Below are 26,632 nucleotides of genomic sequence, written 5' to 3' on the forward strand. Positions count from 1 at the left end.
CCACGGAAGCATACCGGCACACACCCAACGCAGGTTCCGCTCCACAGCTAGGCAGGAAGTCTCACCTGTACTTATCTTGTACTTTCTGTTTTATATCCTGCAGAGAATCTTGGGAAATATCTCGTTCGAGGTAGCCCGAGAGCACCTCTGTGGCATTCTCTAGATCTGCTTGGTTATTCTGCAAAAAGAATTACACCATAAAAGTGCTGGTAAAATGAAGGTAACAGAGCATTCAGACACACTCAATAGTAACTGTGTGATTCTAATAAATATCTTAACTGTATTTATAAAGCTCTTCTATGGCTTTTCATCATCTAGACAACTTGTTGTCTCTTTTCTAACACAATTTTTAAAAAGCTGAAGATTTCACCCACCATCTCTGGAAGAGTATTAAGGACATTCTGAGAACGGTATTTAATCTAGCAGTTAACATGCTAGATCTCAAATCAGAGGGCCTGGGTTCAAATCCCAGCTCTGCTCCTGATACTAATTTCCTACTAATGCAGATCCTGGGAGGCGGTGGTGATGGCTCAAGTGATGGGTCTCTGCTCCGTGGTTCTGCCCTGGCCCGGCCTCGCATGGTATGGACATCTGGGGTCTGAACCAGCAGATGACATGCTCTCTCTCAAATTAATTTAAAAGAATTTTTTTAAAAGTCTTCTGGAATCTTCTAGTTCTGAGAGCTGCTCTTTGATAAACCAAAGGAAAACCTGAGGAAGTAACATAAACATATTTTTAAGAACATCTGGTTGTATCTGCTTCTCTGGAGAACACTGCATGTGGGACTGAAATTCACTTCCTGGGGTCAATGCCATTGCCCACTTGGTAATCCTCCACCTGTGGCGCCAGCATCCCATATGGGTGCTGGTTCTAGTCCCGGCTGCCCCTCTTCCAGGCCAGCTCTCTGCTGTGGCCCGGGAAGGCAGTGGAGGATGGCCCAAGTGCTTGGGCCCTGCACCCACATGGGAGACCAGGAAGAAGCACCTGGCTCCTGGCTTCGGATGGTCACAGCGCCAGCTGAAGTGGCCATTTGAGGAGTGAACCAACGGAAGGAGGACCTTTCTGTCTATAACTCTACCTGTCAAATAAATTTAAATAAATAAATAAATTTCACTTCCTGTGATCCTTTACTACTATGACAGATGCTACGCAGCATTCATTTAACCCCACCTGCCAGCCTTCCTCATAAGTCATCTTTGGACATTGGTGTCTCACGGGTCAATTTCATACAAGCATCTTCATTCAAAAACCTTTACCGCTGAAAGCCATTTTTAGTCATTGTTTATCTGAAGGTAACCACTATATTAACCTCCCAGGAGTTCACTCCAAATTGTGCACAGTGGCTGCGACTGGGCAGGAAACAAAGTCCAGAGCCAGGACCTCAATCCAGGTCTTCCATGTGAGTGGCAGCAACTCAAAGACATGAGCCATTACACTGCCTCCTAAGGTCTGCAGGAGGAGGAGCTGCAAACTGAACCCAGCCAGATATTCTGATATGGGATGTGGGTTTCTGAACAGTCACAATGAACGCCCACCTGGAATACAGGCTGTTAGTCAGGAACTGCGTTTTGACCCAGGACATGTTGCACCAGGTACTGTATAAGCGAATTACCTGGACTGTCATACTCCAAGCCCCAACATGCTAGAAAAGTAGTGCCTCCATTTTTAGAAAGAGAAATAAAGAGGTGAAACATCTTTTCAAGTAAACTGAGCTAAAAAGATTCCTATTTTGGACTGACTCTAGAACATGCACATTTAACCACTAGCTCAGGAGAATAAACGGAAACTTCTCAGAATGCTACGAGCACCATATTTACCTGCGTTGTACGTGTAGAGGAACCTACATCTTCTCTACCAAAGATCCAACAGTGCTGTAACACAAGGTGGGCTTTCCCCACCCAGCAAGTTCCTTACCTCAAAGATAATGGACTGGTTATTCTTTTTGAGGTAGAAGGCGAAGACGTAAGTGTACATGAGTGTGGCACGGCACTGGCAGAGGACATCCACCGCTTTCTTCAGGAACTGCACCTCGATCCAGGACATGTTGTGCTGCTGCATCTCCTCCATCTTCTGCTTCACCTGAGCATACAGTTTGTGCTCAAAGCGTAGACTCTGCATGTGGTTCATGTAGCGATTACAGTAGAAGAGATACCTTTGCAGGGCTGCCCTTGAGCGCTATCCCATTAGAAAGAGAAAGGTCAAGTCATCACAATGTTTCATACACAAAACCTTCTAACAAACTAAATGACAGATGTTAAGAAAACAAGTGTGGGTGAGTTTGCAAACAAAAGGGAATGCCTGTACACTGCTGGTAGGAATGTAAGGTAACATAGCCATTAAAAAAGCAGGTCAGAGGTTCCTCAAAAAAACTACAACTACAAAGTGACTCAGTAATCAGTAAAAGAACTGAAACAAAACATCTACATTCCCATGCTGACAGAGCATGATTACAAGAGCCAGGATAAGGCATCCTGGATGGCCATTAAGGGATGATCAAATGGTATATACACAGTGGAATATCGGCAGGACTTAACAAGGCAATCTTGTCATACATAGGTAACAACAGGAATGACCCTGCAGGACACTGTGTTAAGTCAGCACAAATACTCTATACTCTGACTTATGGGGAATCTAAAAAAGCAGACCTCATACAAGTAGAGATTAGAGTGATGGCTACTGGAGGCTGGGGAGGGTGTTCATCAAAGTATAAAGATGAAAGGAATAAATTGAGATCTACTGCACAGCAGGGTGACTATAATCAACAACATATTACATACTTCACTAAAACTAAAGGAGTACATTTAAAATGTCTCACTATAAAACAATGAGAGGGAATGGATAAGCTAGTAAGTTTGCTTTCCTCATTCTACATTATATGTATACATCAAAACACCAGCTTGCACTAAATGTGTATACAATTATGATCTATCAGTTAAAAATAGTAGTGATAAAAGACAGTTACTGATAAGAATATACTTATTTAATGAGCAGACAACTACTGCTACCTTTGCTGTTCAACACTGCCTTGAACATCCTGTAACTGCACTTCCCAACACAGCAGCCATGAACCACATGTGGCTATTGAATTTTAGTAATTACCAAATAGAACAATGGTGATAAAGAAAATTTCCATCATCACAAGAAAGTTCTGCTGGATAGCATAGCATTGTTTTACAGTGTGCAATAAATCTAGAACAGGCAAGAAGCAAAAATATTTTTAAGTAGAACAGAGGCCACAAAAAATCGTGTAACAGCTAATATTCAATAGCAAATATACAGTAAGCGGTTAAGTGCTGTATGACTGATTAGGTTTCTGGAATTAGCCACCAAGGAGTTGCAATCGTCAAAAATCCTTAAGGTGGGGAATTCTACAGGACAAAATGACACAGTTACCTTTACAAATGGCAGCAGGGGAAGTGAGGGGAGAGAAGGGAGTAGAAGAGACTCACAAGACGGCAATCAAACCCACTTTGTGGACCTGTGTGGGTCCTGATTTGAACAGTGATTTACAAAAACACTTATGGAATTATTAGGGACATTTGAATGCTGGGTAGATGATACTAACAAAGCACTGCTTTAATATTTATGCACATGTTCATATGAGTAATGGGAAAGGTATTGGGCACAACTGTTTAATCACTGCTTGGGATGCCGCACCCCACACAAGAGTGTTTAATTCTAGTCCTGACTCCTCTGCTGCTGATCCAACTTCCTGCCAGTGCATACCTTGAGAGGCAGCAGATAATGGTTCAAGTGTTTGAGCCCTTGCAAACCACATGGGAGACCCAAATTGAGGTAGATTTAAAAAGAGAGAGATTTATTTGAAAGGCAGAATTAGAGAGTTAGAGAGAGAGAGAGAGAGACAGAGAGAGAAAGAGAGAGAGAAATAGAGACATCTTCAGTGTGTTGGTTCACACCCCAAAAGGCTCTAATAGCCAGGGCTGGGGCAGGCTGAAGTCAGCAGACAGGAGCTTCAACATGGGTGCAGGGGCCCAATCAATTGGGCCATCTTCGTTTTCCTAGACATATCAGCAGGGAGCTGTTTCCGAAGTGGAGCAGCCAGCATTCAAACCAGCGCCCATGTGGGATGCCCACACAGTAGGCATCAGCTTAACTCTTCATGCTCATGTTTTATTTGGATCACTGTCACACCTATCCATTATGAAGTCTATAGCTGACTCAGCATCACAGGGACAGAGGCAGAGTTTCAGCACAACAAAGACTATTCAGTCTGCAAAGTTGAAAACATCAATCCCAGTCATGGCTGCTGCTGGAATTTTGGGAATAAATCAGCAGATGGAAGATCTTTATATCATTGCTTTTCAAATTAAATGAAAATAGAAACTTTTAAAAAGAAATCCCTCTATTTTAAAAAGGAGTAATTTTATTCCATTTACATGAAAAGCCAGGCATTATGAGATATACAAGGTACCTACAAACAAATACTATTATAGCTGGTCTAGATTTATTCTGTATTATTATAATATAAAAGCAACACACATTAAAAACTCTCCCATTATATAAATCTCTATGGGGGATGAACTTTTAAGAAGCTAATCTTGGGGCCGGCACTGTGGTGTAGCTGGTTCAAGTCCCGGCTGCTCCACTTCCAACCCAGCTCTCTGCTAAGGCCTGGGAAAGCAGAAGATGGCCCAAGTCCTTGGGATCCTCACCCACGTGGGAAGAGCCGGATGAAGCTCCTGGCTCCTGACTATGGACTGGTGAAGTTCTGGCCGTTGCAGCCAAGGGGGAGTGAAACAGTAGATGGAAGATCTCTCTCTGCTTCTCCTTCTCTCTGTGTGTAACTCTGACTTTCAAATAAATAAATCTTTAATAAAAAAAAAAAAAAAAGAAGAAGAAGCTAATCTTGGGGGCCGGTGCTGTGGTGTAGTGGGTAAAGCCGCCACCTGAAGTGCTGGCATCCCATATCGGTGCCCATTTGAGTCCTGGCTGCTCCATTTCTGATCCAGCTTTCTGCTGTGGACTAGGAAAGCAGTGGAAGATGGCCAAAGCCCCTGGGCCCCTGCACCCACGTGGGAGAACAGGAAGAAGCTCCTGGCTCCTGGCTTCGGATCGGCACAGCTCCGGCTGTTGCAGCCATTTGGGGAGTGAACCAGCAGATGGAAGATCTCTCTCTGTGCCTCTGCCTCTCCTCTCTCTGTGTAACTCTTTCAAATAAATAAATAACTCTTAAAAAAAAAAAAAAAGTCATTTTGGATGGGGCCAGTGCTGTGGTGTAGCCGGTAAAGCCAATGTCTTAAGTGCCAGCACCCCAAATGGCTGCTCCACTTCCGATCCAACTCTCTGCATGGCATGGGAAAGCAATAGAAGATGGCCGAAGTTCTTGGGCCCTGCACCTGCATGGGAGACCTGGAAAAAGCTCCTGGCTTCAGATCAGTGAAGCTCCAGCAGTAGCAGCCATTTGGGGAGTGAACCAACAGATGGAAGACTTCTCTTTCTCTCTCTGCCTCTGTGTTAACTCTGCCTTTGAAATAAATAAATAAATCTTAAAAAAAAAAAAAAAAAAAAAAAAACCACTAATCTTGGATTCTCCAGTTATCTGATATGCAGCAAATGATCAAGAAGTACTTGTTAAATACAATCACAAGGGCCAGCAGTAATATTCACAAGACTGTCAAACTCCCAAGAATGGAAAACCACCATATTGCAATATGTGAAGCTGGGAAGACTTGGTTTATTTTGACCAACAATTCACAAACACATGCTCACTAAACTCTACATGAAAAAAGAAAACTCAAACCACTACTGCATGTAAGACAAATTTTCTAAATCAAATACCACAGACTGGAATGAGAAATGAAATCAGTGAGTCCGAACCCTTCTCACCAGTGGCACCAATTCCCAAAATTGACTGCTTAGAACAGGGGTAGGCAAACCACTACCAGCCAAATCCAGTAGCTGCCTATTTTTGCAAGTAAAGTTTATTTGGATCACTGTCACACCTCCCCATTATGAAGTCTATATCTGACTCAGCCTCACAGGGACAGAGGCAGAGTTTCGGCACAACAAAGACCATTCAGTCTGCAAAGCTGAAAACATTACATGGTCCTTCTCAGAAAAAGCATGCTGCCTCCCTAGTCTAACCTAAGCAGATACAACCCCATCAGCACTGTGGTTTGTTAAGTCAATTCCTTTACACAAGACGGGCACGTCTGCCCAAGGTACTCAAAGTACCTCTCAAGACTAAAGCTCCCAGTGAACAGCAGGCCAGCTGCACTCAGCAATGGGGCAAGTGGGGAAAGCAGAGGTCGGCAGGTATGCAGTGGTGTGTTCTACGACAGGAGGCATGGCTCTCACCAAGCACACAAGCAAATACAGACAGCACCACGAACCTTTCCCGGTGCTGCCACAGTATCAGAAAATTCTAGTTACTCCAACAGACGCCAAGTACAAAACTAAAAAACTTGCTCATTAAGAATCTGAGTATTAGAAACTGACTTGGAAGCTGTGCAAAATAATCAAGCCTGGGACTAGCACTGTGGCACAGTGAGTTAATAAGCTGCTCTACTTCTGATCTAGTTCCCTACTACCGTGCCTGGGAAAGCAGTGCACCCACATGGAAGACCCGGATGGAGTTCCAGGCTCCTGGGATTGGGCTAGCCTACCCCTGGTTATTGTAGCTATCTGGGAAGTGAACCAGTAATGGAAGATCTGTGCCTCTCACTCTCTGTAATTCTTTCAAATAAACAAACCACCTATGAACCCCTGACTCTGAAAGAATGCCAGATGACCCTCTGCCCTGGGTCTGACATTTTGGACAAATTCTGTTTTCAGTTGTGGCCAAGTGTAACACACGTATAATAAATCATCTCTTCTGCTGTCTTAGCTGAAGGGGAAAAAAAAAAAAGAGACAAGAAGCCATAAAAGTAAAACTGTCACTGAAAGGGATGATGGCTTTAATTTGGAATCTAAGCACTAGTCATTGTACGGGATTAGAGTAGCATTAACAAATGACTTGGTCTCAGCAACCACACAATTTTTATTTATTGATTTATTATTTATTTGAAAGGCAGAGTTAGAAAGACAGAGAAACAGAGGGATCTTCCATCCACTGGTTTACTCCCCAAATGGCCGCCAACAGTTCGAGTCCCAGCTGCTCCACTTCCCATCCAGTTCTCTGGTATGGCCTGGGAAAGCAGTGGAGGATGCCCTAAGTACTTGGGCCCCTGCACCTGCGTGGGACACCCAGAGGAAGCTCCTGGCTCCAGACTGGTGCAGGTCTGGCCATTATGGCCAATAGGGGAGTGAACCAGCAAATGGAAGACCTCTCTCTCTGCCTCTCCTTCTCTGTGTAACTCTGACTTTCAAATAAATTTTTTTTTTGACAGGCACAGTGGACAGTGAGAGAGAGACAGAGAGAAAGGTCTTCCTTTTGCCATTGGTTCACCCTCCAATGGCCGCTGCGGCCGGTGGGCTATGGACGGTGCATTGCACTGATCAGAAGGCAGGAGTCAGGTGCTTCTCCTGGTCTCCCAAGCAGTTGGGCCATCCTCCACTGCCTTCCCGGGCCATAGCAGAGAGCTGGCCTGGAAGAGGGGCAACCGGGAAAAAAATCCGGCGCCCCGACCGGGACTAGAACCCGGTGTGCCGGCACCGCAGGCGGAGGATTAGCCTATTGAACCGCGGCACTGGCCTCAAATAAATCTTTTTTTTTTTTTTTTAAAGAGTTTGGGGCCGGCGCTGTGGTGCAGCGGGTTAATGCCCTGGCCTGAAGCAACGGCATCCCAAATGGGCGCTGGTTCGAGACCCAGCTGCTCCACTTCTGATCTAGTTTGGCCTGGGAAAGCAGTAGAAGATGGCTCAAGCCCTTGGGACCCTGCACCCACGGGGGAGACCCGAAAGAATCTCCTGGCTCCTGGCTCCGGATTGGCACATCTCCACCTGGGAAGTGAACCATTGGATGGAAGACCTCTCTCTCTGCCTCTCCTCTCTCTGTGTAACTCTGACTTTCAAATAAATAAATAAATCTTAAAAAAAAAAAAAAAAAGTAAGACTTTATGGCTCATTTCCTGTTTATATATATTTTGTAATACTGTAATGAATACAATTTAAATCAGTACTGGTATTTGTAGGGACTGGTTTTTTTTTTCCTGTAAAAAGAATTCGGGGGGCCAGGTGCTGTGGCATAACAGGTAAAACTGCTGCCTGCAATGCCAATATCCCATGTAGCTACTGGTTAGAGTCCCAGCTGCTCCACTTGCAATCCAGCTCTCTGCTATGGCCCAAGAAAGCTGTAGAGGACAGTCCAGGTCCTTGGGCCCCTGCACCCATGAGGGAGACCCAAAAGAAGCTCTTGCCTCCTGGCTTTGAATCAGCCCAGCTCAGGCCATTTGTGGCCATCTGGGAAGTGAAGCAGCAAATGGAACACACCTCTTTCTCTATCTCTGCCTCTTAAAAAAATAAATAAATCTTGAAGAAAAAAAAAAAAAAAAAAAAAAAGCAGAAGCCAGGACTTGAACTGGCACTCTGAATCAGCTGCATTACAACACCTGCCCCTAAGAATTCTTCTGATAAGCATTTCGCATAGAGATACCAAGTGTGGACTGCAGTGTCATTCTAGAAAGCTCTAAGAGTTGAAAACTGCTGGTTATTCCCTAACAGATACACAACGTGCATTCCTGCCCGAGTGCTCTCCTCTAATAATTGCACTTACCTCCTGTGCATCTCTGGCTGCCTTGGCGTCATCCTCATTATAGCGATTACAGTTGTACCTTAAAGTAAATTAAGAGGATTCCATAAAGCCACCATTCAATGAAAATATTACAAATTTCAGAATTTTAACCTAGAGATGAGCTAGACTTTTTTTTTTTTTTAACAACAGATTGAGTTGTTAAAATATTGACAGTTCTACTGTTATAATGATAGATTTCAGGCTGAAAGGAACTGAAAGAAAATATTGTTGACACTAATCCACACCTAATCTGCAATAGTGGACTGGCTCTCTATATTCAGTCCACTGAAATCGGGCTTACCCATAATCATTAGAACATACAGTCTTCTAGAACTTCCATTTACTGACTGCAGGCTAGACTCAATTTTTGAATAAAGAGATCATCTCAGGGGCCATTTGTTATTTAAACCAAATATTCCCCATTTTTTCAGAGTTACTCACTTTGTCATCTGCTCTTTTATTATAAACCAATGGGACAACCAATAGTTGATGGTGTATTACGTAACAGACACTGTGCTATGTATTTTACACGCTATTATAATTTATGAGTCACAGGGGAGCCATGTGTTAAGTGCTTACTATACACACCTACATCACATTTAACTCTGTCGAACACCTTATGGAATACGCATTGTATCCTCACCAGCCAGTGAAGAATCACACTTAGAGAGGATAAGCGGCACACTGCAGGCTCAGAGCTGGGAATCAACCTCATGCCCAACTGCCTATGCCTCAGCCACGGAGGGCGCTACTCACACACTTCTCAGAACCGTTAACAGTGACATTTTCAGGACTAAAAGAATTCTTCATAAATATGTCTGCTGAATTGGAGCCACCGTTCCATCTTGTCAACTTCTTCAAGATTTTAATAAATGTACACTCAATATAACTCTTGATATTACTCCAAAATGAGTACAAGATTATTCTATTAGGTTCAAGCAAGTCATCAATACAACTAACCAGAAAAGCAGTATATACTTAATATAGCAGAGTGAGACACAGACACACAAAGCCTTACAATCAAACTTTTCATCACCTGCTTTCAGTCTTTCCAGTAATTATTTTCTGTAATTACTCAGAAAAACAATCAACAATCAACAATGCCCTATAGAACTTATCCTCAAGTTTTAAAGTAACCTAGATATAACAATTTACCTGGGTCCAAAGACGTATTACTAATTTTTATTACACTAACACTTTAATTCTGTCTTGGTAATACTTATTCAACCTACCCGTAGATCACTCCCCTTGGTCAACCATCAGCACTTTTTCATTGAATCAGATACATCTCTACAACTTCTCCCTTTGATATATTTTTTAACCCAAGTAAAAGCCTCATTTCATTCCAGACTTTGTCAATATTATTACAAGTTTGAAGGCTAGGAAAACAAATACTTAGGATTCATCTGTACTTGTAACTTCAATAACTGACAGTGCTACTCAAGTGAGACTGAGGCGTTCAATGACACAGTGGGAAAGAACAGCAATGTCAGCATGGGAGAGGGCTAGGCACAGGCAGCACTTGTGACCCACCCAGTCCAGGCCATTCTCTATTCTTCTGTGTCCACCACTGGTTTTGTTTCCTTTTCAGGTTTCAGCAGAGCTCCTTTAAAACCTGAGTTGGAGCTGTCATTACACAAATTCAAGTCTTTAATAATTCTTATTCCCCATTCTCTTCCCCCTAATTCACTAGGCTTTCTTATAAAAGTATAGGATAGATTTAGTTGATGGATTTAAGTTTCTGAAACAATCTAATCCTCTAATTTATATTCTTAAAACTTAGAGTATCTATCTGGCCATACACCAAGTATCTTCCCTTCTGTGTTTCCTTGTTTGACAATGACAATTTTTAAAAAAAAAAAAAAAATCCACTTACCTATTCAGTCCAGAATTACTTTCAGAGAAATAATTCCTTTTACTATTCCTCCAATGGAACTAAAGGAAGCTCCAATAAAAATAAAAGACTTGCCACTGTCTCAAGTTCAGGTCTTCCCCCTCTTGTCTAAAACCTGCTATTTCTTCCCTCCAATCCACTCAATATAAAGCACCAGAAATATGAGGTAATTTATGTAAAGCACATAACACAAAGCCTTCTCATCTAAATCCAGAGTTATAACCATACTTGTGACAATACCCAAAGTATTCTAGATGTCAGTTTATTTTCTATCTCTTTTCCTATTCCCCACAATTTACCAGGGCTCACAAACTCAAATGCCAAGAGGGTACAGGCAGGCACTATAAATGAGTGAAGTGGGACATCTATACATATAATGCTCAGAAATATTTTCACTTCTATTACAACATGTGCTGGCTCCGAATTTCCTGAAATCTCAAAGTATTGTCAGTCTCATCTGCATTTCTTCAAACCAATAAATATACATGTAACAAAGGTATATACTACTACTACTAATTGAAAAATTCTGGTGCCCTGTGATGGAGTCAGCCCTCCACATCTGAGCCCTGTGACAGTCAGTCCTCCACTTCTGCAGGTTTCATGTCTCTAGATTCAACCAACCAGGGATTGAAAGTATTTGGGGGGAAAAAATGACATGTATACTGAACATAGACAGACATTTTTTCCTCATCATTTCCTAAACAATATAGTCTAACAACTATTCAGATAGCATTCAAATCATATCAGCATCTGCACTGTAATAAGCATTACAAGGAACTTAGAGATAACTCAAGCATGCAGGAGGGAGGGTGTAGATTACCCCATTTTATAAACAGGATTCAGGGAATCTGTACTGTGGTTACTAGCGGAGGTCCTAGAAAGTCCTCTCCTCCACTGATGCCCAGCAACAGCTGTCCATGCAAATGCCATTATGCATCCAGCTGGAAGGTAAAGGCTCATCTGAATAGTGGCTACCTAGTTTTAAATGATCACTGCCAAACAAAAACACAAGCTTGCTCCTAAGTTTCAAAGAGAAGCTAAAAAGAGAGACTTTGTTGGACAACTTCCCAATTTTTAAAGCTTCAAACTTTCTGCTAGTGATGTATAGAGTAAACAACACACCTGTATGTTGTGGGTTCTGCCAAGAGCTTTTTCATCTTCAACTTTGGCCTAGAGATGCATTAGACAACATGGCTCTTTTCTGAAGAGTCATGACCCCACCTTTGTCCATGCTGCTGGTCCTTTAACCCTAAATGAACTTCAACAAATGAACTCTTGGGCTTCCTTAAAACTCATCTCGTTTTTATATCCCCTGAGAAATAGGCCTTACTAATCCCTCTCTGTGGATATCTTACATATCCTCTCTTGTAACATGGACCACAGACCAGATCTATTTTTTTTTAGCTCTCCAGGTAGATGGTGATCACTGAGGCAGACATCTGTAACATGCGGCACCCATTACATGCTATGTGAACATACATTTCCACTTCCCCACCTACCAGGCAGATCCATGTGGTTCCCAAGGGCCAAGACACACCCAGCAAAACTCTGCTTTACAGTTCTGGTTACGACAGACCATGTGATTACAACCGCCATCCTTCTCAATTGTGACATGGCATTTGGGACATTCCTATGAAGAGAAACTGTAAAGTTGGTGTCAACGCTACACTAAGGTTGCATTACTAGCACTGAGAAGCCGGTTCTAGTCCAACTAATTATTAGATAACATATATATTGTGGCTAATACATATAAAGTACTTAGAACACTGTCAAATACTTAATAAATACTATTAAAAATGAGCTGTTATTATTATTGGCATTGAAGATGTACAAGGATTTTTTTTGGGTAAGTGGAATAGAGGGAAAATAATATTTTAAGTACTTTTAATCACACAATTAATTTTGGTATTAGGTAAAACATTTTGGTCATATTAATATAATATACTCTCTAGTGTTGTTTAGAAAAAAATAAAACTTCCTATAACCCACATACTGTTCTCAGCATTTTATATGCATCACTATAATCATTGAATTACCACTATTTCTAGTCCCATGTCAAGATGAATTAATTATGACAGAAAAATAAGGAGAAATAAGTCCAAGGTCACACAAGTAGTAAATGGTAGAGCTGGGATCCAAACCCAAGCAAAATAGCCTCAGGAGTCAGCAAGGCAGGAAACCAGGACTTGATTTGCAAATTCACTGTGTGGCCACTCAATTTCCTAATTTCTCTGACGAACACTCATGTTTTAAATCCTCTTCATTGGGTCCCTATAACTACTATGTTAAAAGAGATCATGTTAGATAGAATTAACACTATTCATTTTCTATTGCTAACACTATGACTAAGATGTAAATTTGGATTCAGGGTCATACTTGTGTTTGACGTCTATAACACCCCAAGGAAGGGAGGATCTGGATTATTATGGTTACGCAGTCTGGCATTCTTTGTGAAATGGACTGCACTGCCATAAAGTACAGTAATTTCCAACAGGCTAATACAGCAACTTTTTGTTAAGAATTCTAAGTCAAATTATTTAAATCACCTACATAAGAAATTTTACATCTTCCCAAAGAAGCATATTTCACATACAAAATATATTTCATTCTACATTTTTTAGATAATCAAATAGTAACAAAATGTTAGGAAAACATTGATACTCTAAAAATCTACTTAACAAGCTGATAATGATAAACTAAAACAAGACCTCTGGAGAAAAACTTCAGCTTCATCTCCTAACTACCAGGTAAACTGATAGTGCTGTGTGCCATCTCTCCTTGGCAATCTGCCTTCCAAACAAAGCATAATCTAGCCAAGCTTGTATTCCTTGACTGAAACACTGCAGAGCTTTAGGATATTCAGAGATTTTCCTAAATGTTGCAAGAAGGCTCCTGTTTAATCAAACTAGGTAGTGAAAATATACCTACTCCATTCTAAATACTAGTTTTACAGAGCACATTAAAGGATCTCCGGACTTCAATAAACATTTCTGGTAGGGAAATCTTCAATTTCACAAAAAGAATGCTTGGGTAGAAGTTTTATCTTAAGTAAAAAAAAGTACTTAATGGCATTGTGTTTGTTTAGTAAAGGTTTCTTGAGTGACATGAATTATGCTTTTCATGATTTTAGATAGCATAGTAATACTGATTTCTACTATGCATTCCTTAAGGACCCAGGCATTTATTGCATGTGACAGGATTCACTGTTTACTGCTATTACTTTCTAGGAGACAAAAACATATACTTGTCACTCACCACAGATAGAAGATTGGACTGACTATAGGGTGGACATTCATGCAATTTTCTATCGAGCGACCAGCAGGCAGGGCACACAGCTGGAATGCAAATGCTTACCACTTCATCAAACAGAAGATGGGTGGTTCAACAACACTTGCATTTCAAGTTAAGAAAGTGCTTCACAGCCATAAAAAGAAGCTACCATCAGTCCACTTAAAAAAGCAAGGAGATAGAAATATTATCCTTAAATTTGAGACAAATTTCTCAATAAATAATATTTTAGAAGTTTAACATGAGATAGATTTGAAAAAACCGTTTTGTCAGGGGCCGGCGCTGCGGCTCACTTGGCTAATCATCCGCCTGCAGCGCCGGCACCCCGGGTTCTAGTCCCAGTTGGGGCACCAGATTCTGTCCCAGTTGCTCCTCTTCCAGTCCAGCTCTATGCTGTGGCCTAGGAAGGCAGTGGAGGATGACCCAGGTGCTTGGGCCCTGCACCCGCATGGGAGACCAGGAAGAAGCACCTGGCTCCTGGCTTCAGTTCGGTGCAGCACGCCGGCCATAGCAGCCATTTGGGGGGTGAACCAACAGAAGGAAGACCTTTCTCTCTCTCTCTCTCTCACTCTAACTCTGCCTGTCCAAAAAAAAAAAAAAAAAAAAAAAAGAAAAAAAAAGAAAAGAAAAGAAAAAATAAAAACTAGAGAGATAAGGACCTTTCTGTCTGTCTCTGTCTCTCACTCTGCCTGTCAAAAAAAAAAAAAAAAAAAAAAACAAACAAACACACAAACACACTGTTTTGTCGGGCCCAGATCAGTTACATAATGAAAATAGCTGTTCAGTTACTCTGCTCCAATCATGCCTTGAAGAGTGATTCCTAAAAAGGAAAATTCTGGGGTTTAAGTGCAGAAATGTAAATTAGCCTAACATGGAATAAACGTTACAATACATTTATGTATTCTAAAAGGCAGCCAAAACCAAATCCCAGGAAACTAAAGTTTTCTAACACATGAAAACCAGAGCAGAGCACCGTGCATTCCGCAGTACTCTACCTGACACTGAAATCAACCCAGACACTACCACAAGAGGTAAGCTTCTCAGTAGCCAACCATTCTCGGGGGGAAATGGAGAAAACGATGGAACAGGCCCACCGGGGACAGGCTTGTTGCTGGCGCTACTGCTGGCACACCACCCTCACCCTCACCCTCATCAGTGCTGCTGCCAACAGTTAACCAGGAAAACACCAACCTTTGTGTTGGCTGCAATCCAATTTGAAGTTTCACTGTCATCATCGCATTTTTTAATCCACTTCTTTAACCACTGTTCAAAAACAACAACTGTCAGAGTTTAACAAAAAACTGAAAAAGGGTAACAACTTGCATCAGTACATAATTATAGTCAGCTTAAATATAAAAGTCAATGAGCAAGATATCCAGTTTCTGCGAAATCAACCAAAGGAGGAATTTCTCTTGCTGAAGCTGAGTGATGAGAAGCCCACCTACAAGACACTGCATTTCCATAGTTAGCCAACCTAAAGAGGTGCCCTACCCAGGGTATGCTAAACTAATCCGGAATGACTAAGTTAATCTCTCTGAAACACAAACAGCAAAATAAATTCTTCATGTGCTCATGGATAAACCACCAGCTATTATTTTCAGTATTCAACTGTATTACTTAAAGTGTAAAAGCCAGACAGACTCACCTTGCACTTAACAGGATCATGCCAGTTTTCTCCACAGTTAAAACTGTTAAGGGACAAAAAGAATGAAAAGAATTACGTCCTCCCTGCTTAAATAAGTGAACCAAACACACATTTCATGCTTTACAGTTCCACAGTACTACACTCAGGTTCCAGTGGCCAGAAATCCAAGGGCAGGAAACAAGTCTGCTTTATTTCATGGTAAATTACCTAGAATCCAGTACATGTTAGGACTAGCATGCAGTATGTACTTAGTACATGTGAAATGAAGAATGAGTAGATCCTGGGAGGCAGTAAAGTGGCTGGGCTCTCGTCACCCATAGAGGAGACCTGGATTCAGTTTCCTGCTCTCAGCTTCAGCCAGGCCCAGTACTGGCCATTGTAGAAACTTGGGAAGTAAATCAGCAGAGCGGAGTGGTATCTGTCTCTGCCTCTTTAATAAGTAAAAAATAAATTACAATGAAAAGAATGATTATATGTAGAAATGGCTTGATGAAATTGTTAATACAGTATCCTGGACTGTACTGAGAAGTAGTTCAAAGAATTCTTCATTGGTGCAAACTCAATCTTTTATGTTAACCAAAGGAAGAATTGAAGTTTGACTTTGTAGGTTAATTATATTTTACTACTAATGCATAGGCAACAATATAATTAATCTTTTAGATTCATGGTATACACATATGATTCTTTTTTTTTTTTTTAAGATTTTATTTATTTATTTGAGAGGTAGAGCTATGGACAGAGAGGTAGAGACAGAGAGAGAAAGGCAACCAGAACTTAAAAACAGAAAAATGAGAAAGCCTACTACACACCTAAACAGATAAGAAACTCGCTACCATATGTCATTGGAATTCATTGGTAAGTAGATTTTAGAATCCAGAAGCTGGGGTGGCCATGTGGTTAAGTCACCACTTGGGTCACCTGTATTCTACACTGGAGTGCCTGCTTCAAGACTTGGCTGCTCTGCTTCCTTATCCCACTGCCTGCTAATGGGCACTCTGGGACAAAGCAGGTGATACCTCAAGTAGCTGGATCCCTGACACCACACAAGAGACCTGGATGGAATTTACTGGCACCAGGGTTCATCCTGGACAGCCCTACTGTTGTGGGTACTTGATGAGTGAACCAGGGGATGTTAGATTTCTGGTTGTCTTGCAGTCCTTGTGGTGCAGCAGGTTAAGATGCCTCCTGTGACAGCAGCATCTCACATCAGAGTACCAGTTCAAGCTCCCTGCTAACACAGCATAAAAGAAGATGATCTAAGTATCTGGATACCCAACCACCCACAAGGCTGATGAAATCCTCTCACTCTGCCTTTCAAGTAAATAAATACAAAAACAAAACAAAACCCTGCAGATTCAGAATTCAGAAGCTAAATATAGAATTCCAAGGGCTGGAGTTCTCGCACAACTTCTTTCTAGAAGAAAGACTGAAATTTGTCAAAGGAGTGAAAATGGAACAAATGTGTTAGTTTGGAGCTGGTGTGGTGGCGCGGCAGGTGAGGCTGCCACCCGAGACGCCAGCATTCCAAATGGTGCCAGCCAGTCCCAGCTTTGGCTATTCTACTCCTGATTCAGCTCCCTCCTAATGGCACTGGAAGGTCAGCAGAGAATGGCCCTGGTGCTTGGGCCACTACCACCCACATGGAGACCCAGACGAAGCGCCTGACCTTGTCTTCAGCCTGGCCCACTCCTGGTTGTTGCAACCATCTGGGGAGTGGGCCAGCAGCTAGATGGAAGCTTTTTCTCTTGTCTCGCCCTCTGAGTTTTTAACTGCCTTTGAGGTGAATAAATCATGTGTGTGTGTGTGTGTGTGTGTGTGTGTGCTTGAACTGGCACTCTGATGTGAGATGTTGCTGTCACAGGAGGCATCTTAACCTGCTGCACCACAAAGACTGCAAGACAACCAGAAATCTTCCTTCCATCCATCTGTATCTATATCTATATACATCTGTGAGTTACTTTCGGTACAAAACATTTTTCTGGGGCCAGTGCTGTGGCATACTAGACTAGGCCTCTGCCTATCGTGCCAACATCCCACCTGGACGCCAGTTTGAGTCCTGGCTGCTCCACTTCTGATCCAGCTCTTTGCTTTAACCTGAGAAAGCAGTGGAAGATGGGCCCCAGCAATCATGTAGGAGACATAGAAGTTCCTGGCTCCTGGTTTCAGTTCTAGCCGTTGCTGCCACTTGGGGAGTGAACCAACCTTCTTCTCTGTCTCTCCCTCTCCCTGTAACCCTACCTCTCAAATAAATAACTAAAAAAAAAATTGTTTCTTAAATTCTTTTATGGGGAGACTGGAAGGTTAGCATTGGGGCACAGCAGGTGAAGCCACTGCCTGCGAAGACAGCATCCCACTTGGGGACCAGTTTGAGTTCCAGCTGCTCTACCTCAGATCCCATGCTAATGTGTCTGAGAAAGCAGCAGAAGATAGCCCAAATCCTGTGCCTATCACCTACATGGGAGACCTGGAAAAAGTTCCTGGCTTCAGACAGGCCTAGCACCAGGCATTGTGGACATTCGTGGAGTAACCAGCAGACTGAAGATCTCACTCTCTCTCTTTTTTTCAAATTAAAAAACAAAAATTCCTAATACATGGAAAATGTATTATGAAAAACCATGCATAGATTTAAACTAAACTCATACTTTTATTTCTATTTTCCAAAAACTTTTTGAAGTCTGCTCATGTAAGTCCCAGTAGAGTACACAGGAAAATGTGATCACATAAATACGTTTCTTTTCCTCTTGAAACACACATTCAAAAAATCAGAGTACTGGTTGGCACTGCAAAGCAGCAGGTTAAGATGCTATCTGCAGTGCTGGCATCCAACATGAGCAACGGTTCTAGTCCTGGCCACTCCATTTTTGATCCAGTTCCCTGCTAATGCACCTAGGAAAGCAGTGGAAGATGACTGCAGTACTTGGACCCCTGCACTCATGTGGGAGACCTGACAGAAGCTCCTGGCTCCTAGCTTCAGTGTGACACAGCCACAAGCCATTGCAGCCATTTGGGGAGTGAACCAGCAGACAGAAGATTTCTGTCTCTCTCTAATTCTGCCTTTCAAATAAATAAATCTTAAAACAAAAAACTAGAGCATTAAGGAAATAGATTATAATCTGTGACTTTTCTACCCATTTCTTAAAACATACAGTTTTTATTAATTTTTAAAAGATTTATTTGAAAAGCAGAGCTACAGAGAGAGGGAGAGGGGAAGAGAGAGAGAGAAAGAGTGTTTCTTCCATCTTGTAGGTTGATTCCCCAAATGTCCATAATGGTTGAGGCTGGGCCAAGCAGAAGCGAGGAGCCACAAGTTCCACTTGGGGACTCCCATGTGGGTGGCAGGGGCCAAAGTACTTGGGCCATCTTCTACTACTTTTCCAGGTACATTAGCAGGGAACTGGATTGGAATCAGAGCAGCCAGGACTTGAACTAGTACTTACATGGGATGCTACCAATGTAGGCTGTGCTTAATCAGCTGCACCATAACACCTGCCCCATACAATATTTTAAATCAGCATCACTCATCTCTCTGCTTTGGGAAGAAGTTTCTCTTACCATCTCACTGCCAAGAAAAAACAAAAAAGTTGTACTTAGTTCTCCGATTTAGGAAATTACTTGCTTACCAAAACTGGCGCCCACATTTGCAGCGAACAGGTTTAGCATCAGGATATTGGACTTTAACAACATGGTGGCAATCCGGGGCAGGACACCACTTTAACAGTCGATTGCACTGAAACACAAGTCAGAAAATTAAAAATGAAAGCAAATTAAACCATGATGCAAAAATATCCCAGCACACAAAGCAATCATCTATATTGCTACCCTAGTGCAAGGGCAAAGGAGGCCAGTGACACCAGCACCCAAAAACCAGCATTGCCTTCCACAGAATGCTACTGGAACCTGTTTCTCCAAGAGTCTTTACTCCTAGAAGACAGTTTTTATAAAATATATGAAGTGTCTTCTGCTCTGTTTTCAAAATCCCACTGAGAAACTTTATCCATTAAATAATCATTAAGAACCCTCAGTTTGTTCACGGCTGGAGCCAGCACTGTGGTGCAGTGGGTAAAGCTGCTGCTGCCTGCAATGCTGGCGTCCCGTCTGAGTGACGGCCTCAGTCCCTGTGCTCCACTGCTGGTCCAGCTCCCTACTCATGTCTTTGGGAAAGCAACAGAAGATGTCCTATGTGCATGGAACCCTGCGACACATGTGGCAGTCCAGAACAGACTCCAGGCTCCAGGCTTTGGCCTTCCCCAGGCCCAGCCATTGTGGCCATTTGAGGAGTGAACCAGCAGATGGAAGATTTACTGGTAACAGAATGTAAAAGAAACAGATAAAGAGCAAGGTTAGAATCCCAAATGTGATCAAACAAGACTCAGCAGGGCCGGCACTGTGGCGTAGCAGGTGAAGCCACCACCTGCAGTGCTGGCATCCAAGTTCTGGCTGCTTCCACTTCTGATCCAGCTCTCAGCTATGGCCTGGGAAAGCAGAAGATGGCCCAAGTCCTGGGTCCTTGGTCCCCGCAACTGTGTGGGAGACCCAGAAGAAGCTCCTGGCTCCTTACTGGACCAGCTCTAGCATCTGGGCAGTGAACCAGTGGATGGAAGATTTCTCTCTCTCTGCCTCTCTGCAGCTCTACATTCCAAATAAATAAATCTTTAAAAAACAACAACAATAAAAAAAGACCCATCATCCAAATGAAAAACTTACAAAAATTTTGTTACTAAAGCTCAGATATATGAAGAGATTTATTATATTAGTTTGTCATATTCACTTGAAATAAAGGATTTTGGTAGGTTTCATAAATATGGTAAAAGTATTTCTTACTGTCAACAGTAGTATTTCTATTAATAAGCCAAATTCCCCATTAAAAGAATAAAGTTGTAAATCACTTACCTCTACAAAGCTATTTGTTATTAAATGCTGATACTTTAATTTAACTTTTGAATCTGTGATCAGGCGCCTGAAACCAAGAACAATAATAGTTTATCAGAAAATTTTCACCTGCGATTATCTCCACATTTTGAAATACAACTTTATAAACTGCTTCAAAGTTTCTATAGTTCTATTTTGGTAGACTTTCCCCCATGATTCTTACATTCTAAATGTCCTATTTTCATGCAGTTCATATTATACCCTAATAACTTACCAAGCATTGCCAACTTGAGGCCCCTTTCAGAGTGTTCAAAAACTTTGAGATTGTATCTTTAAGACAACAATTCTTGGGGCTGGGACTGTGGCATAGCAGGTAAAGCCTCCTCCTATAGTGCCAGCATCCCATATAGGTGCAAGTCCTGGCTGCTCCACTTCTAATCCAGCTCTCTGTTATGGTCTGGGAAAGCAGTGGAAGATGGCCCAAGTCCTTGGGCCCCTGTATCCACATGGGAGACACGAAAGAAAATCCTGGCTCCAGCTTTTGCAGCCATTTGGGGAGCAAACCAGAGGATGGAAGCTCTCTCTCTCTAATTCCGCCTTTCAGAAAAAACACCACCACCACCACCACCACCACACAGCAATTCTTGGCCCCTTCCCATAGACTCCACCAAATCAGCGCATGAAATGAGAGATGCTGCTGGCAGTCATATTCAGGAATGGATCTATGTTTTGCGATACCTATAGCTTATATAATTTTAAGGGCCTCTTCTGAAAATTGTTGGCACTTAAAAAGTTTCTGTCCTTGGCCTCGCTGAACTCAGGCTTCACAGCCTGCCTACCATCTTCTTCCCACAAGACACCACTCCATCTTGTTCAGTGCACACCTGACCCATCCACAGCCTCTGCATTTCTCATTAACACCCTCCCCCACAGTGTCTGCAGGAGACACTCCCTGCACAGAAGTGTCAGGGCGGCCTCCCAGTTCCCTAGCTATGAACTGAGGTAGGTTCTCTGATCTCTCCATACCTCAGACAACAAATCCGTAAATACACAGCAGAAATAAAAGATTCGAGACTAGAAAAGTGCCTGGCAAACAGTAAGCACTCAATAACTATGAGATGTACTGCCATGGTACAACTTCAGGATGCCTCTCCCGACTCTAGACTGTACCAGTCTAGGTGTAGAGGCCCTCTAAGTTCCTATGGCACCCGAAACACTCCCTTTATAGACTTTGCCATAATTCTAATCAGACAGGTGTCTATGTAGTCATCTTTTCCCATCTGTCTTCCTGCTCCCATTTTTTGATGCTGTAAAATCCAAAGAGGATGTCCTGTATCCAGCACAGTGTCTGGCCTGTAGAAAGTGTTCAATAAATATTCCCTTCCTACATCAGAGGTGTTCAAACTAGGGCCTGAAAACAATCAGCATACTTGTAGTTCCTCAGAAAGTTAGCGCTACCATTTCTCCAGCTCTCACAAAAACTGGAACATCCACATAGCAGAATACTGCTCAGCGATAAAAAGGAGGTAAGTGCTGATTCATGCTACAACATGGGTGAAGAAGCCTGTCACAAAAGACCACATTGATGATGCCACTAATTTGAAATGTCCAGAACAGGCACATCCCTAGAGACAGCCAACAGCTGAATGCTGTTGCTAGCACGAAGGAGGAAGGGGATGCAGAGTGACAGCTTAATGTACATGATGAAAATATTCTGGAATTAGGTTATGGTTACACAACATTGTGAATGTACTAAAAGACTGTGGACTTTGCATCAATTAAATAACAATAATAAAGAGGCTCCTGGCTTCAGTTAGGCACGGCTCCAGCCATTGTGGCCATCTGGGGAGTGAACCAATGGAAGGAAGACCTTTTTCTCTGTTTCCTTCTCTCACTGCCTGTAACTCTCCCTCTCAAATAAATAAATAAATATCTTTAATAAAAAAAAAGATGTCTGTTCAAATGATGATAGGGAAATTAGAGACACTCTGGTCATTCATGAGCTAATTCTTTGATTTTAAAACATTTATTTTATACATTTGGAAGAGTTAGAGAGAGAGGTAGAAACACAGAGACAGCAGGCACCCTCATTGTAAGTTTCCAACAAAAGTGAAAGCAAAAGTGTTTTGTGGGGCCAGCGCTGTGGCTCACTTGGTTAATCCTCAGCCTGCAGTGCTGGCATCCCATATGGCATGGTTTGAGTCCTGGCTGCTCCACTTCCAATCCGGCTCCCTGCTGGTGTGCCTTGGAAAGCAACGGAGGACCCTGTGCCTGCATGGGAGACCCAGCGGAAGCTCCTGGCTTTGGATCAGCCCAGCTCCAGCTGCTGTGCTCATTTGGGGAGTGAACCAGCAAATGGAAGGCCCCCTCTCCCTCTCCCTCCCGCCCCCTCTGTAGCTCTGCCTTTCAAACAAATAAATAAAAAATGGTTATGATGTCAACTCAACTAGCAGAAGTTAGCTCTCTAGGTAAACAAAAATAACCTCGTTAGCATCTACTATATACATGGTAAGCACAGGGTCAATGGCATTTAACCACCCATGAGTTTGGGATAATACCTGGCTTTCACTTCAAAGTAACTCGAGAAATATGATGTAAAGCTAGACGACAGTCAACACAATGATTGCTTTATTTAATTCTAATTGTTAGACCACGCTTTATGCTTGGACAGCACCTTGAATAAATGAAGTTATACTTAAATTTAGAGCTAATTATAAAAAATATTATCTCTTAAAAAGTTTTTCCCCTTGACATACAAATTATAGTCAAGCATTTAAAAAAAGAAATAAAAAATCACCTGTGACTGTCACTCTAGAAAGAAGGGTAATGACCCAAGAGTTTTATGAATCTGGACATTTATGGGTAAATGTATGACAATTTTAATAGGGAACGTACTACACATACTTTTGTGCCTCATTTTTGTTTCCACTAACATTACCAGCATTTATTGGAGTCATCCGTTAACTCACAAACCACCTAGAAACTGTGTCACTCCACCTCCCACTGTTGGGCATCTGAAGCACACAAGTCATGATACTTATTTAACATCTTTATAAAAACATTTACTGTCACTGAATTTATTTAATCAAAATAAAAATGCAAAATGGCCCTGCAGTCATCTGACTCACTGCTTTCTCTCAATCACCATATCTAGTTCTGATTATTTCCAGAAAGTAATCTCTAAAACCCACTACTTATCATCCTGTCCCCTGCTGCCATCCTGACCCAAACTTCTGCCACCTCTTCCCTGGTGCTGTGGTCGTGTCCCAGGCACTCACTGTCTTGTTTTAAGCAGCAACACTACAGGCAACAGTCTCTGGCCATGTCAGTCCTCTACTCAAAGCCTCACAGCTCTGCCTTGTAAGCCAAGGACAGGGTAACAGTTTATCTGGTCTGCTAAGACTGCTTCATGTACCCCTCCCTTCCAAGTTCACAGTCACAAGTCAGTAACATTTATGAAATTTAAATTAGCAACACTTCTCAGTAAGTTATTCCTTATCTATACAAATAACTTTATTAACTACTAAAACTTGGCAGATTGGTCATTTTACATGTAAATGAGACTAGGAAATAGTTTCAGTGTGAGTATTAGCTCTGAGCCCTGACTTAGCACAGCTTCTGTGCTGTGTGTGTTCTACTTAAAACAGTGCTGACAGTGACATTCAACTTGAAAGCCACGTACTACCAAAATATTTCCCATAAATTCTGTGCCCTATGAATAAATTCAACTTAGTGTAAGCAAAGATTTCAAGAATGGCAATAATCATAAACTGGGAAAAAATGATCAATTAGATACCATTAAATGAAGTTTTGATCAAAGAGGGGGAGAATGAAGACACAGAAGGTCAAGCTGGCAGTGCTGGCATCCTATATGGGCGCTGGTTTGAGTTTGAGTCCCAGCCGCTCCACTTCCAATCTGGCTCCCTGCTAATATGCCTGGGAAAGCAGCAGATGGCCCAAGTACTTGGGTTCCTGCACCCACGTGGGAGGCCCAGAAGAAGCTTCTGGCTCCTGGCTTCAGCCTGACCAGGCTCTGGCATTGCAATTGGGAAATGCACCAACAGGTGGAAGACTCTCTCCTTCACTCTATGTATCTTTCAAATCAATCCAAAAAACGATTAAAAAAAAAAAAAAAGCCTCACTTTTTCAGAAAAGGCAAGTCACACTGGGAAAAATTATACACACATACACACACACCCCAAACTCTAGCAGCAGAACATTGGAAGCATTCTTACAAAGCAATTAACACAAGTAAATCCCAAGAACAGGTAAGTGAGGGTGAGCAGCAGAGTCAGGCAGAAAGGATCAGGACAGGCAAGCAGAGGAGCACTCTGCATACTGGCAAGTCCTGTCCCTTGAACAGGGCAGCAGCAGCAAAGCAAGGAGCCTGAAAGCAGAGGTGGGAAATATCTGGCCTGTGGGCTATATAAGGTCCATGAAATCAATTGTCTGGCCCTGTCAAGGCAATGGCAGGTGGAACTCAAAATTCAGTAAATCCACAGCAGGATAATTTTTAAGTTGATAACTATGTACAGCCTGTGAAATGTTATAAAATCCAAATAGCGCCACCCCTGCTTAAAAGTTAATGTACTTTACACACTTAAATGAATGTATGTTAGGACTTAGTAAATGAAGTAAAATAAAAATTAATGCATACTAAAATGAGCATATTATAATAAGAACAACATTTTACAACCATGAAATGAGATGTGTCATTATAATGCAATTAATGCATGAATCAGAGTTTAGCTCATCTTTGGTCTCACATGGTAGAAATGGTACGAGGTGATTACTAAGAGTCCACATGGCTTCACAGCCCTGCCTGAGACTTAAAGAACCTGACAGTATGTAAAACAGCAATCATCTGACTTGGATGCGTGATTCATTCTTCTAATAGCACAGTCTGAAATGGACAACTAATTGGTTCTACAACTACTCTGTAACGGTAACTCTGATCATATGAACTAATTATACAGCTACTAGAAATCACCAGGTGAAGAGGGGAAGGTAAAAGTTGGCACTGAAGCACCGATTTCCGTACTTTCACAGTAAGAGGTAAAGACACGGAGGAGGGGTCTTCAGAAAATTTATATGAAATGAATATTATTAAAAACTACACACAGACTTAAATATCTGCATCTAAATAAACATCTTGGTGGTAAATGTTTAGCCTGGAGATTAAGACATAGATGGGATGCTTGTGTCCTACGTTAGAGTGTCTGGGTGTGATGTCCACCTCCAGCTTTGGACTGGCTTCCTGCTGGTGACAGCAGTGACAGCTCAAGGAACTGTACCACTACCATCCACGCGGGAGACTTGGGTTGAATTCCTGGCTCCTGGCTTTAAACAGGCCCAGCTTCAGACCCAAGGGTCATTTGGGGAATGAATCAATAAATGGCATCTCTCTCTGCCTCTCAAAATTTTAAAAACCAAACCTTTGAGTTCCATTTTCTATGTGCTTTTTGAAGTCATCTTAAACAGCTAAAAACTGAAAGAAGAGAATTTATTTTGAAAGCCACAGTAACGAGGTGGGGGGAGGGCAGGAGAGATTGATCTTTCATTCTCTAGTTCACTCCCCAAAAAGGCCACAATGGCCAGCACTAGACTAAGCCACAACCAGGATATAGCAACTTCCTCAGGGTTTCCTATGCGGGTGCAGAGGCCCAGATAGTTGGGCCGTCTTCCACTGTTTTGCCAGGCCATTAGCGGGAAGCTGGATTGCAAGTGGAGCTGTCAAGACCTGAAATGGTGCCCAGATGGGATGCTGGCATTATAGGCAGCAATTTCATCCACTATGCCACAACATCAGCCCCAAAATACGCCACTTTCAAAAGGAACCATTCTGCAGCCAGTTTGATTCCTGGCTGCTCCACTTCCCACCCAGCTCCTTGCTAATGCACGTGGGAAAGCAGTGGAGGATGGCCCAAGTACTTGGGCCCTTGGTACCCACATGGAGACCTGGATGGAATTCCAGGCTCCTGGCTTCAGCTGGCCAAGCTCTAGTTATTGCAGCCATTTGGGAAATGAATCAGCAGGTGGAAGACCTTTGTCTCTCCCTCGCTCTGTGACCCTGCCTTTCAAATAAATAGATCTTATGGAAATGGAAATACTGCTACTTTTTAGGCAATACTTCATTTGATGCTGACTCAGAACATCACAATTCCAGATGCACATTAATCTTATCTCTAATTAATCAAAAGGAGACCAAATATATATTTTAAATTTTTTAATTTGAGGGGCAGTG

At 42.2% G+C, this 26,632-nt stretch overlaps 1 protein-coding gene across 2 annotated transcripts in view; it reads right to left on the reverse strand.

Moving 5' to 3' along the window:
- The window catches only part of ARIH1 (ariadne RBR E3 ubiquitin protein ligase 1), a 112,456-nt gene that overhangs the window by 4,790 nt on the left and 81,034 nt on the right, over nt 1-26,632 (reverse strand). For both annotated transcript variants that reach the window (XM_051822317.3, XM_089310924.1), the window contains 8 exons: nt 20,410-20,476; nt 19,140-19,246; nt 15,520-15,562; nt 15,066-15,137; nt 12,086-12,216; nt 8,675-8,732; nt 1,915-2,175; nt 66-178 (listed from right to left, as the gene is read on the reverse strand). In XM_051822317.3, the coding sequence (XP_051678277.1) occupies nt 66-178; nt 1,915-2,175; nt 8,675-8,732; nt 12,086-12,216; nt 15,066-15,137; nt 15,520-15,562; nt 19,140-19,246; nt 20,410-20,476 (852 nt within the window). The remainder of the gene's footprint in view (nt 1-65; nt 179-1,914; nt 2,176-8,674; nt 8,733-12,085; nt 12,217-15,065; nt 15,138-15,519; nt 15,563-19,139; nt 19,247-20,409; nt 20,477-26,632) is intronic.

Source organism: Oryctolagus cuniculus, chromosome 12 (genome assembly GCF_051225735.1).
Source record: "Oryctolagus cuniculus isolate XC-2025 breed Fujian yellow rabbit chromosome 12, ASM5122573v1, whole genome shotgun sequence".
NCBI lineage: Eukaryota > Metazoa > Chordata > Mammalia > Lagomorpha > Leporidae > Oryctolagus > Oryctolagus cuniculus.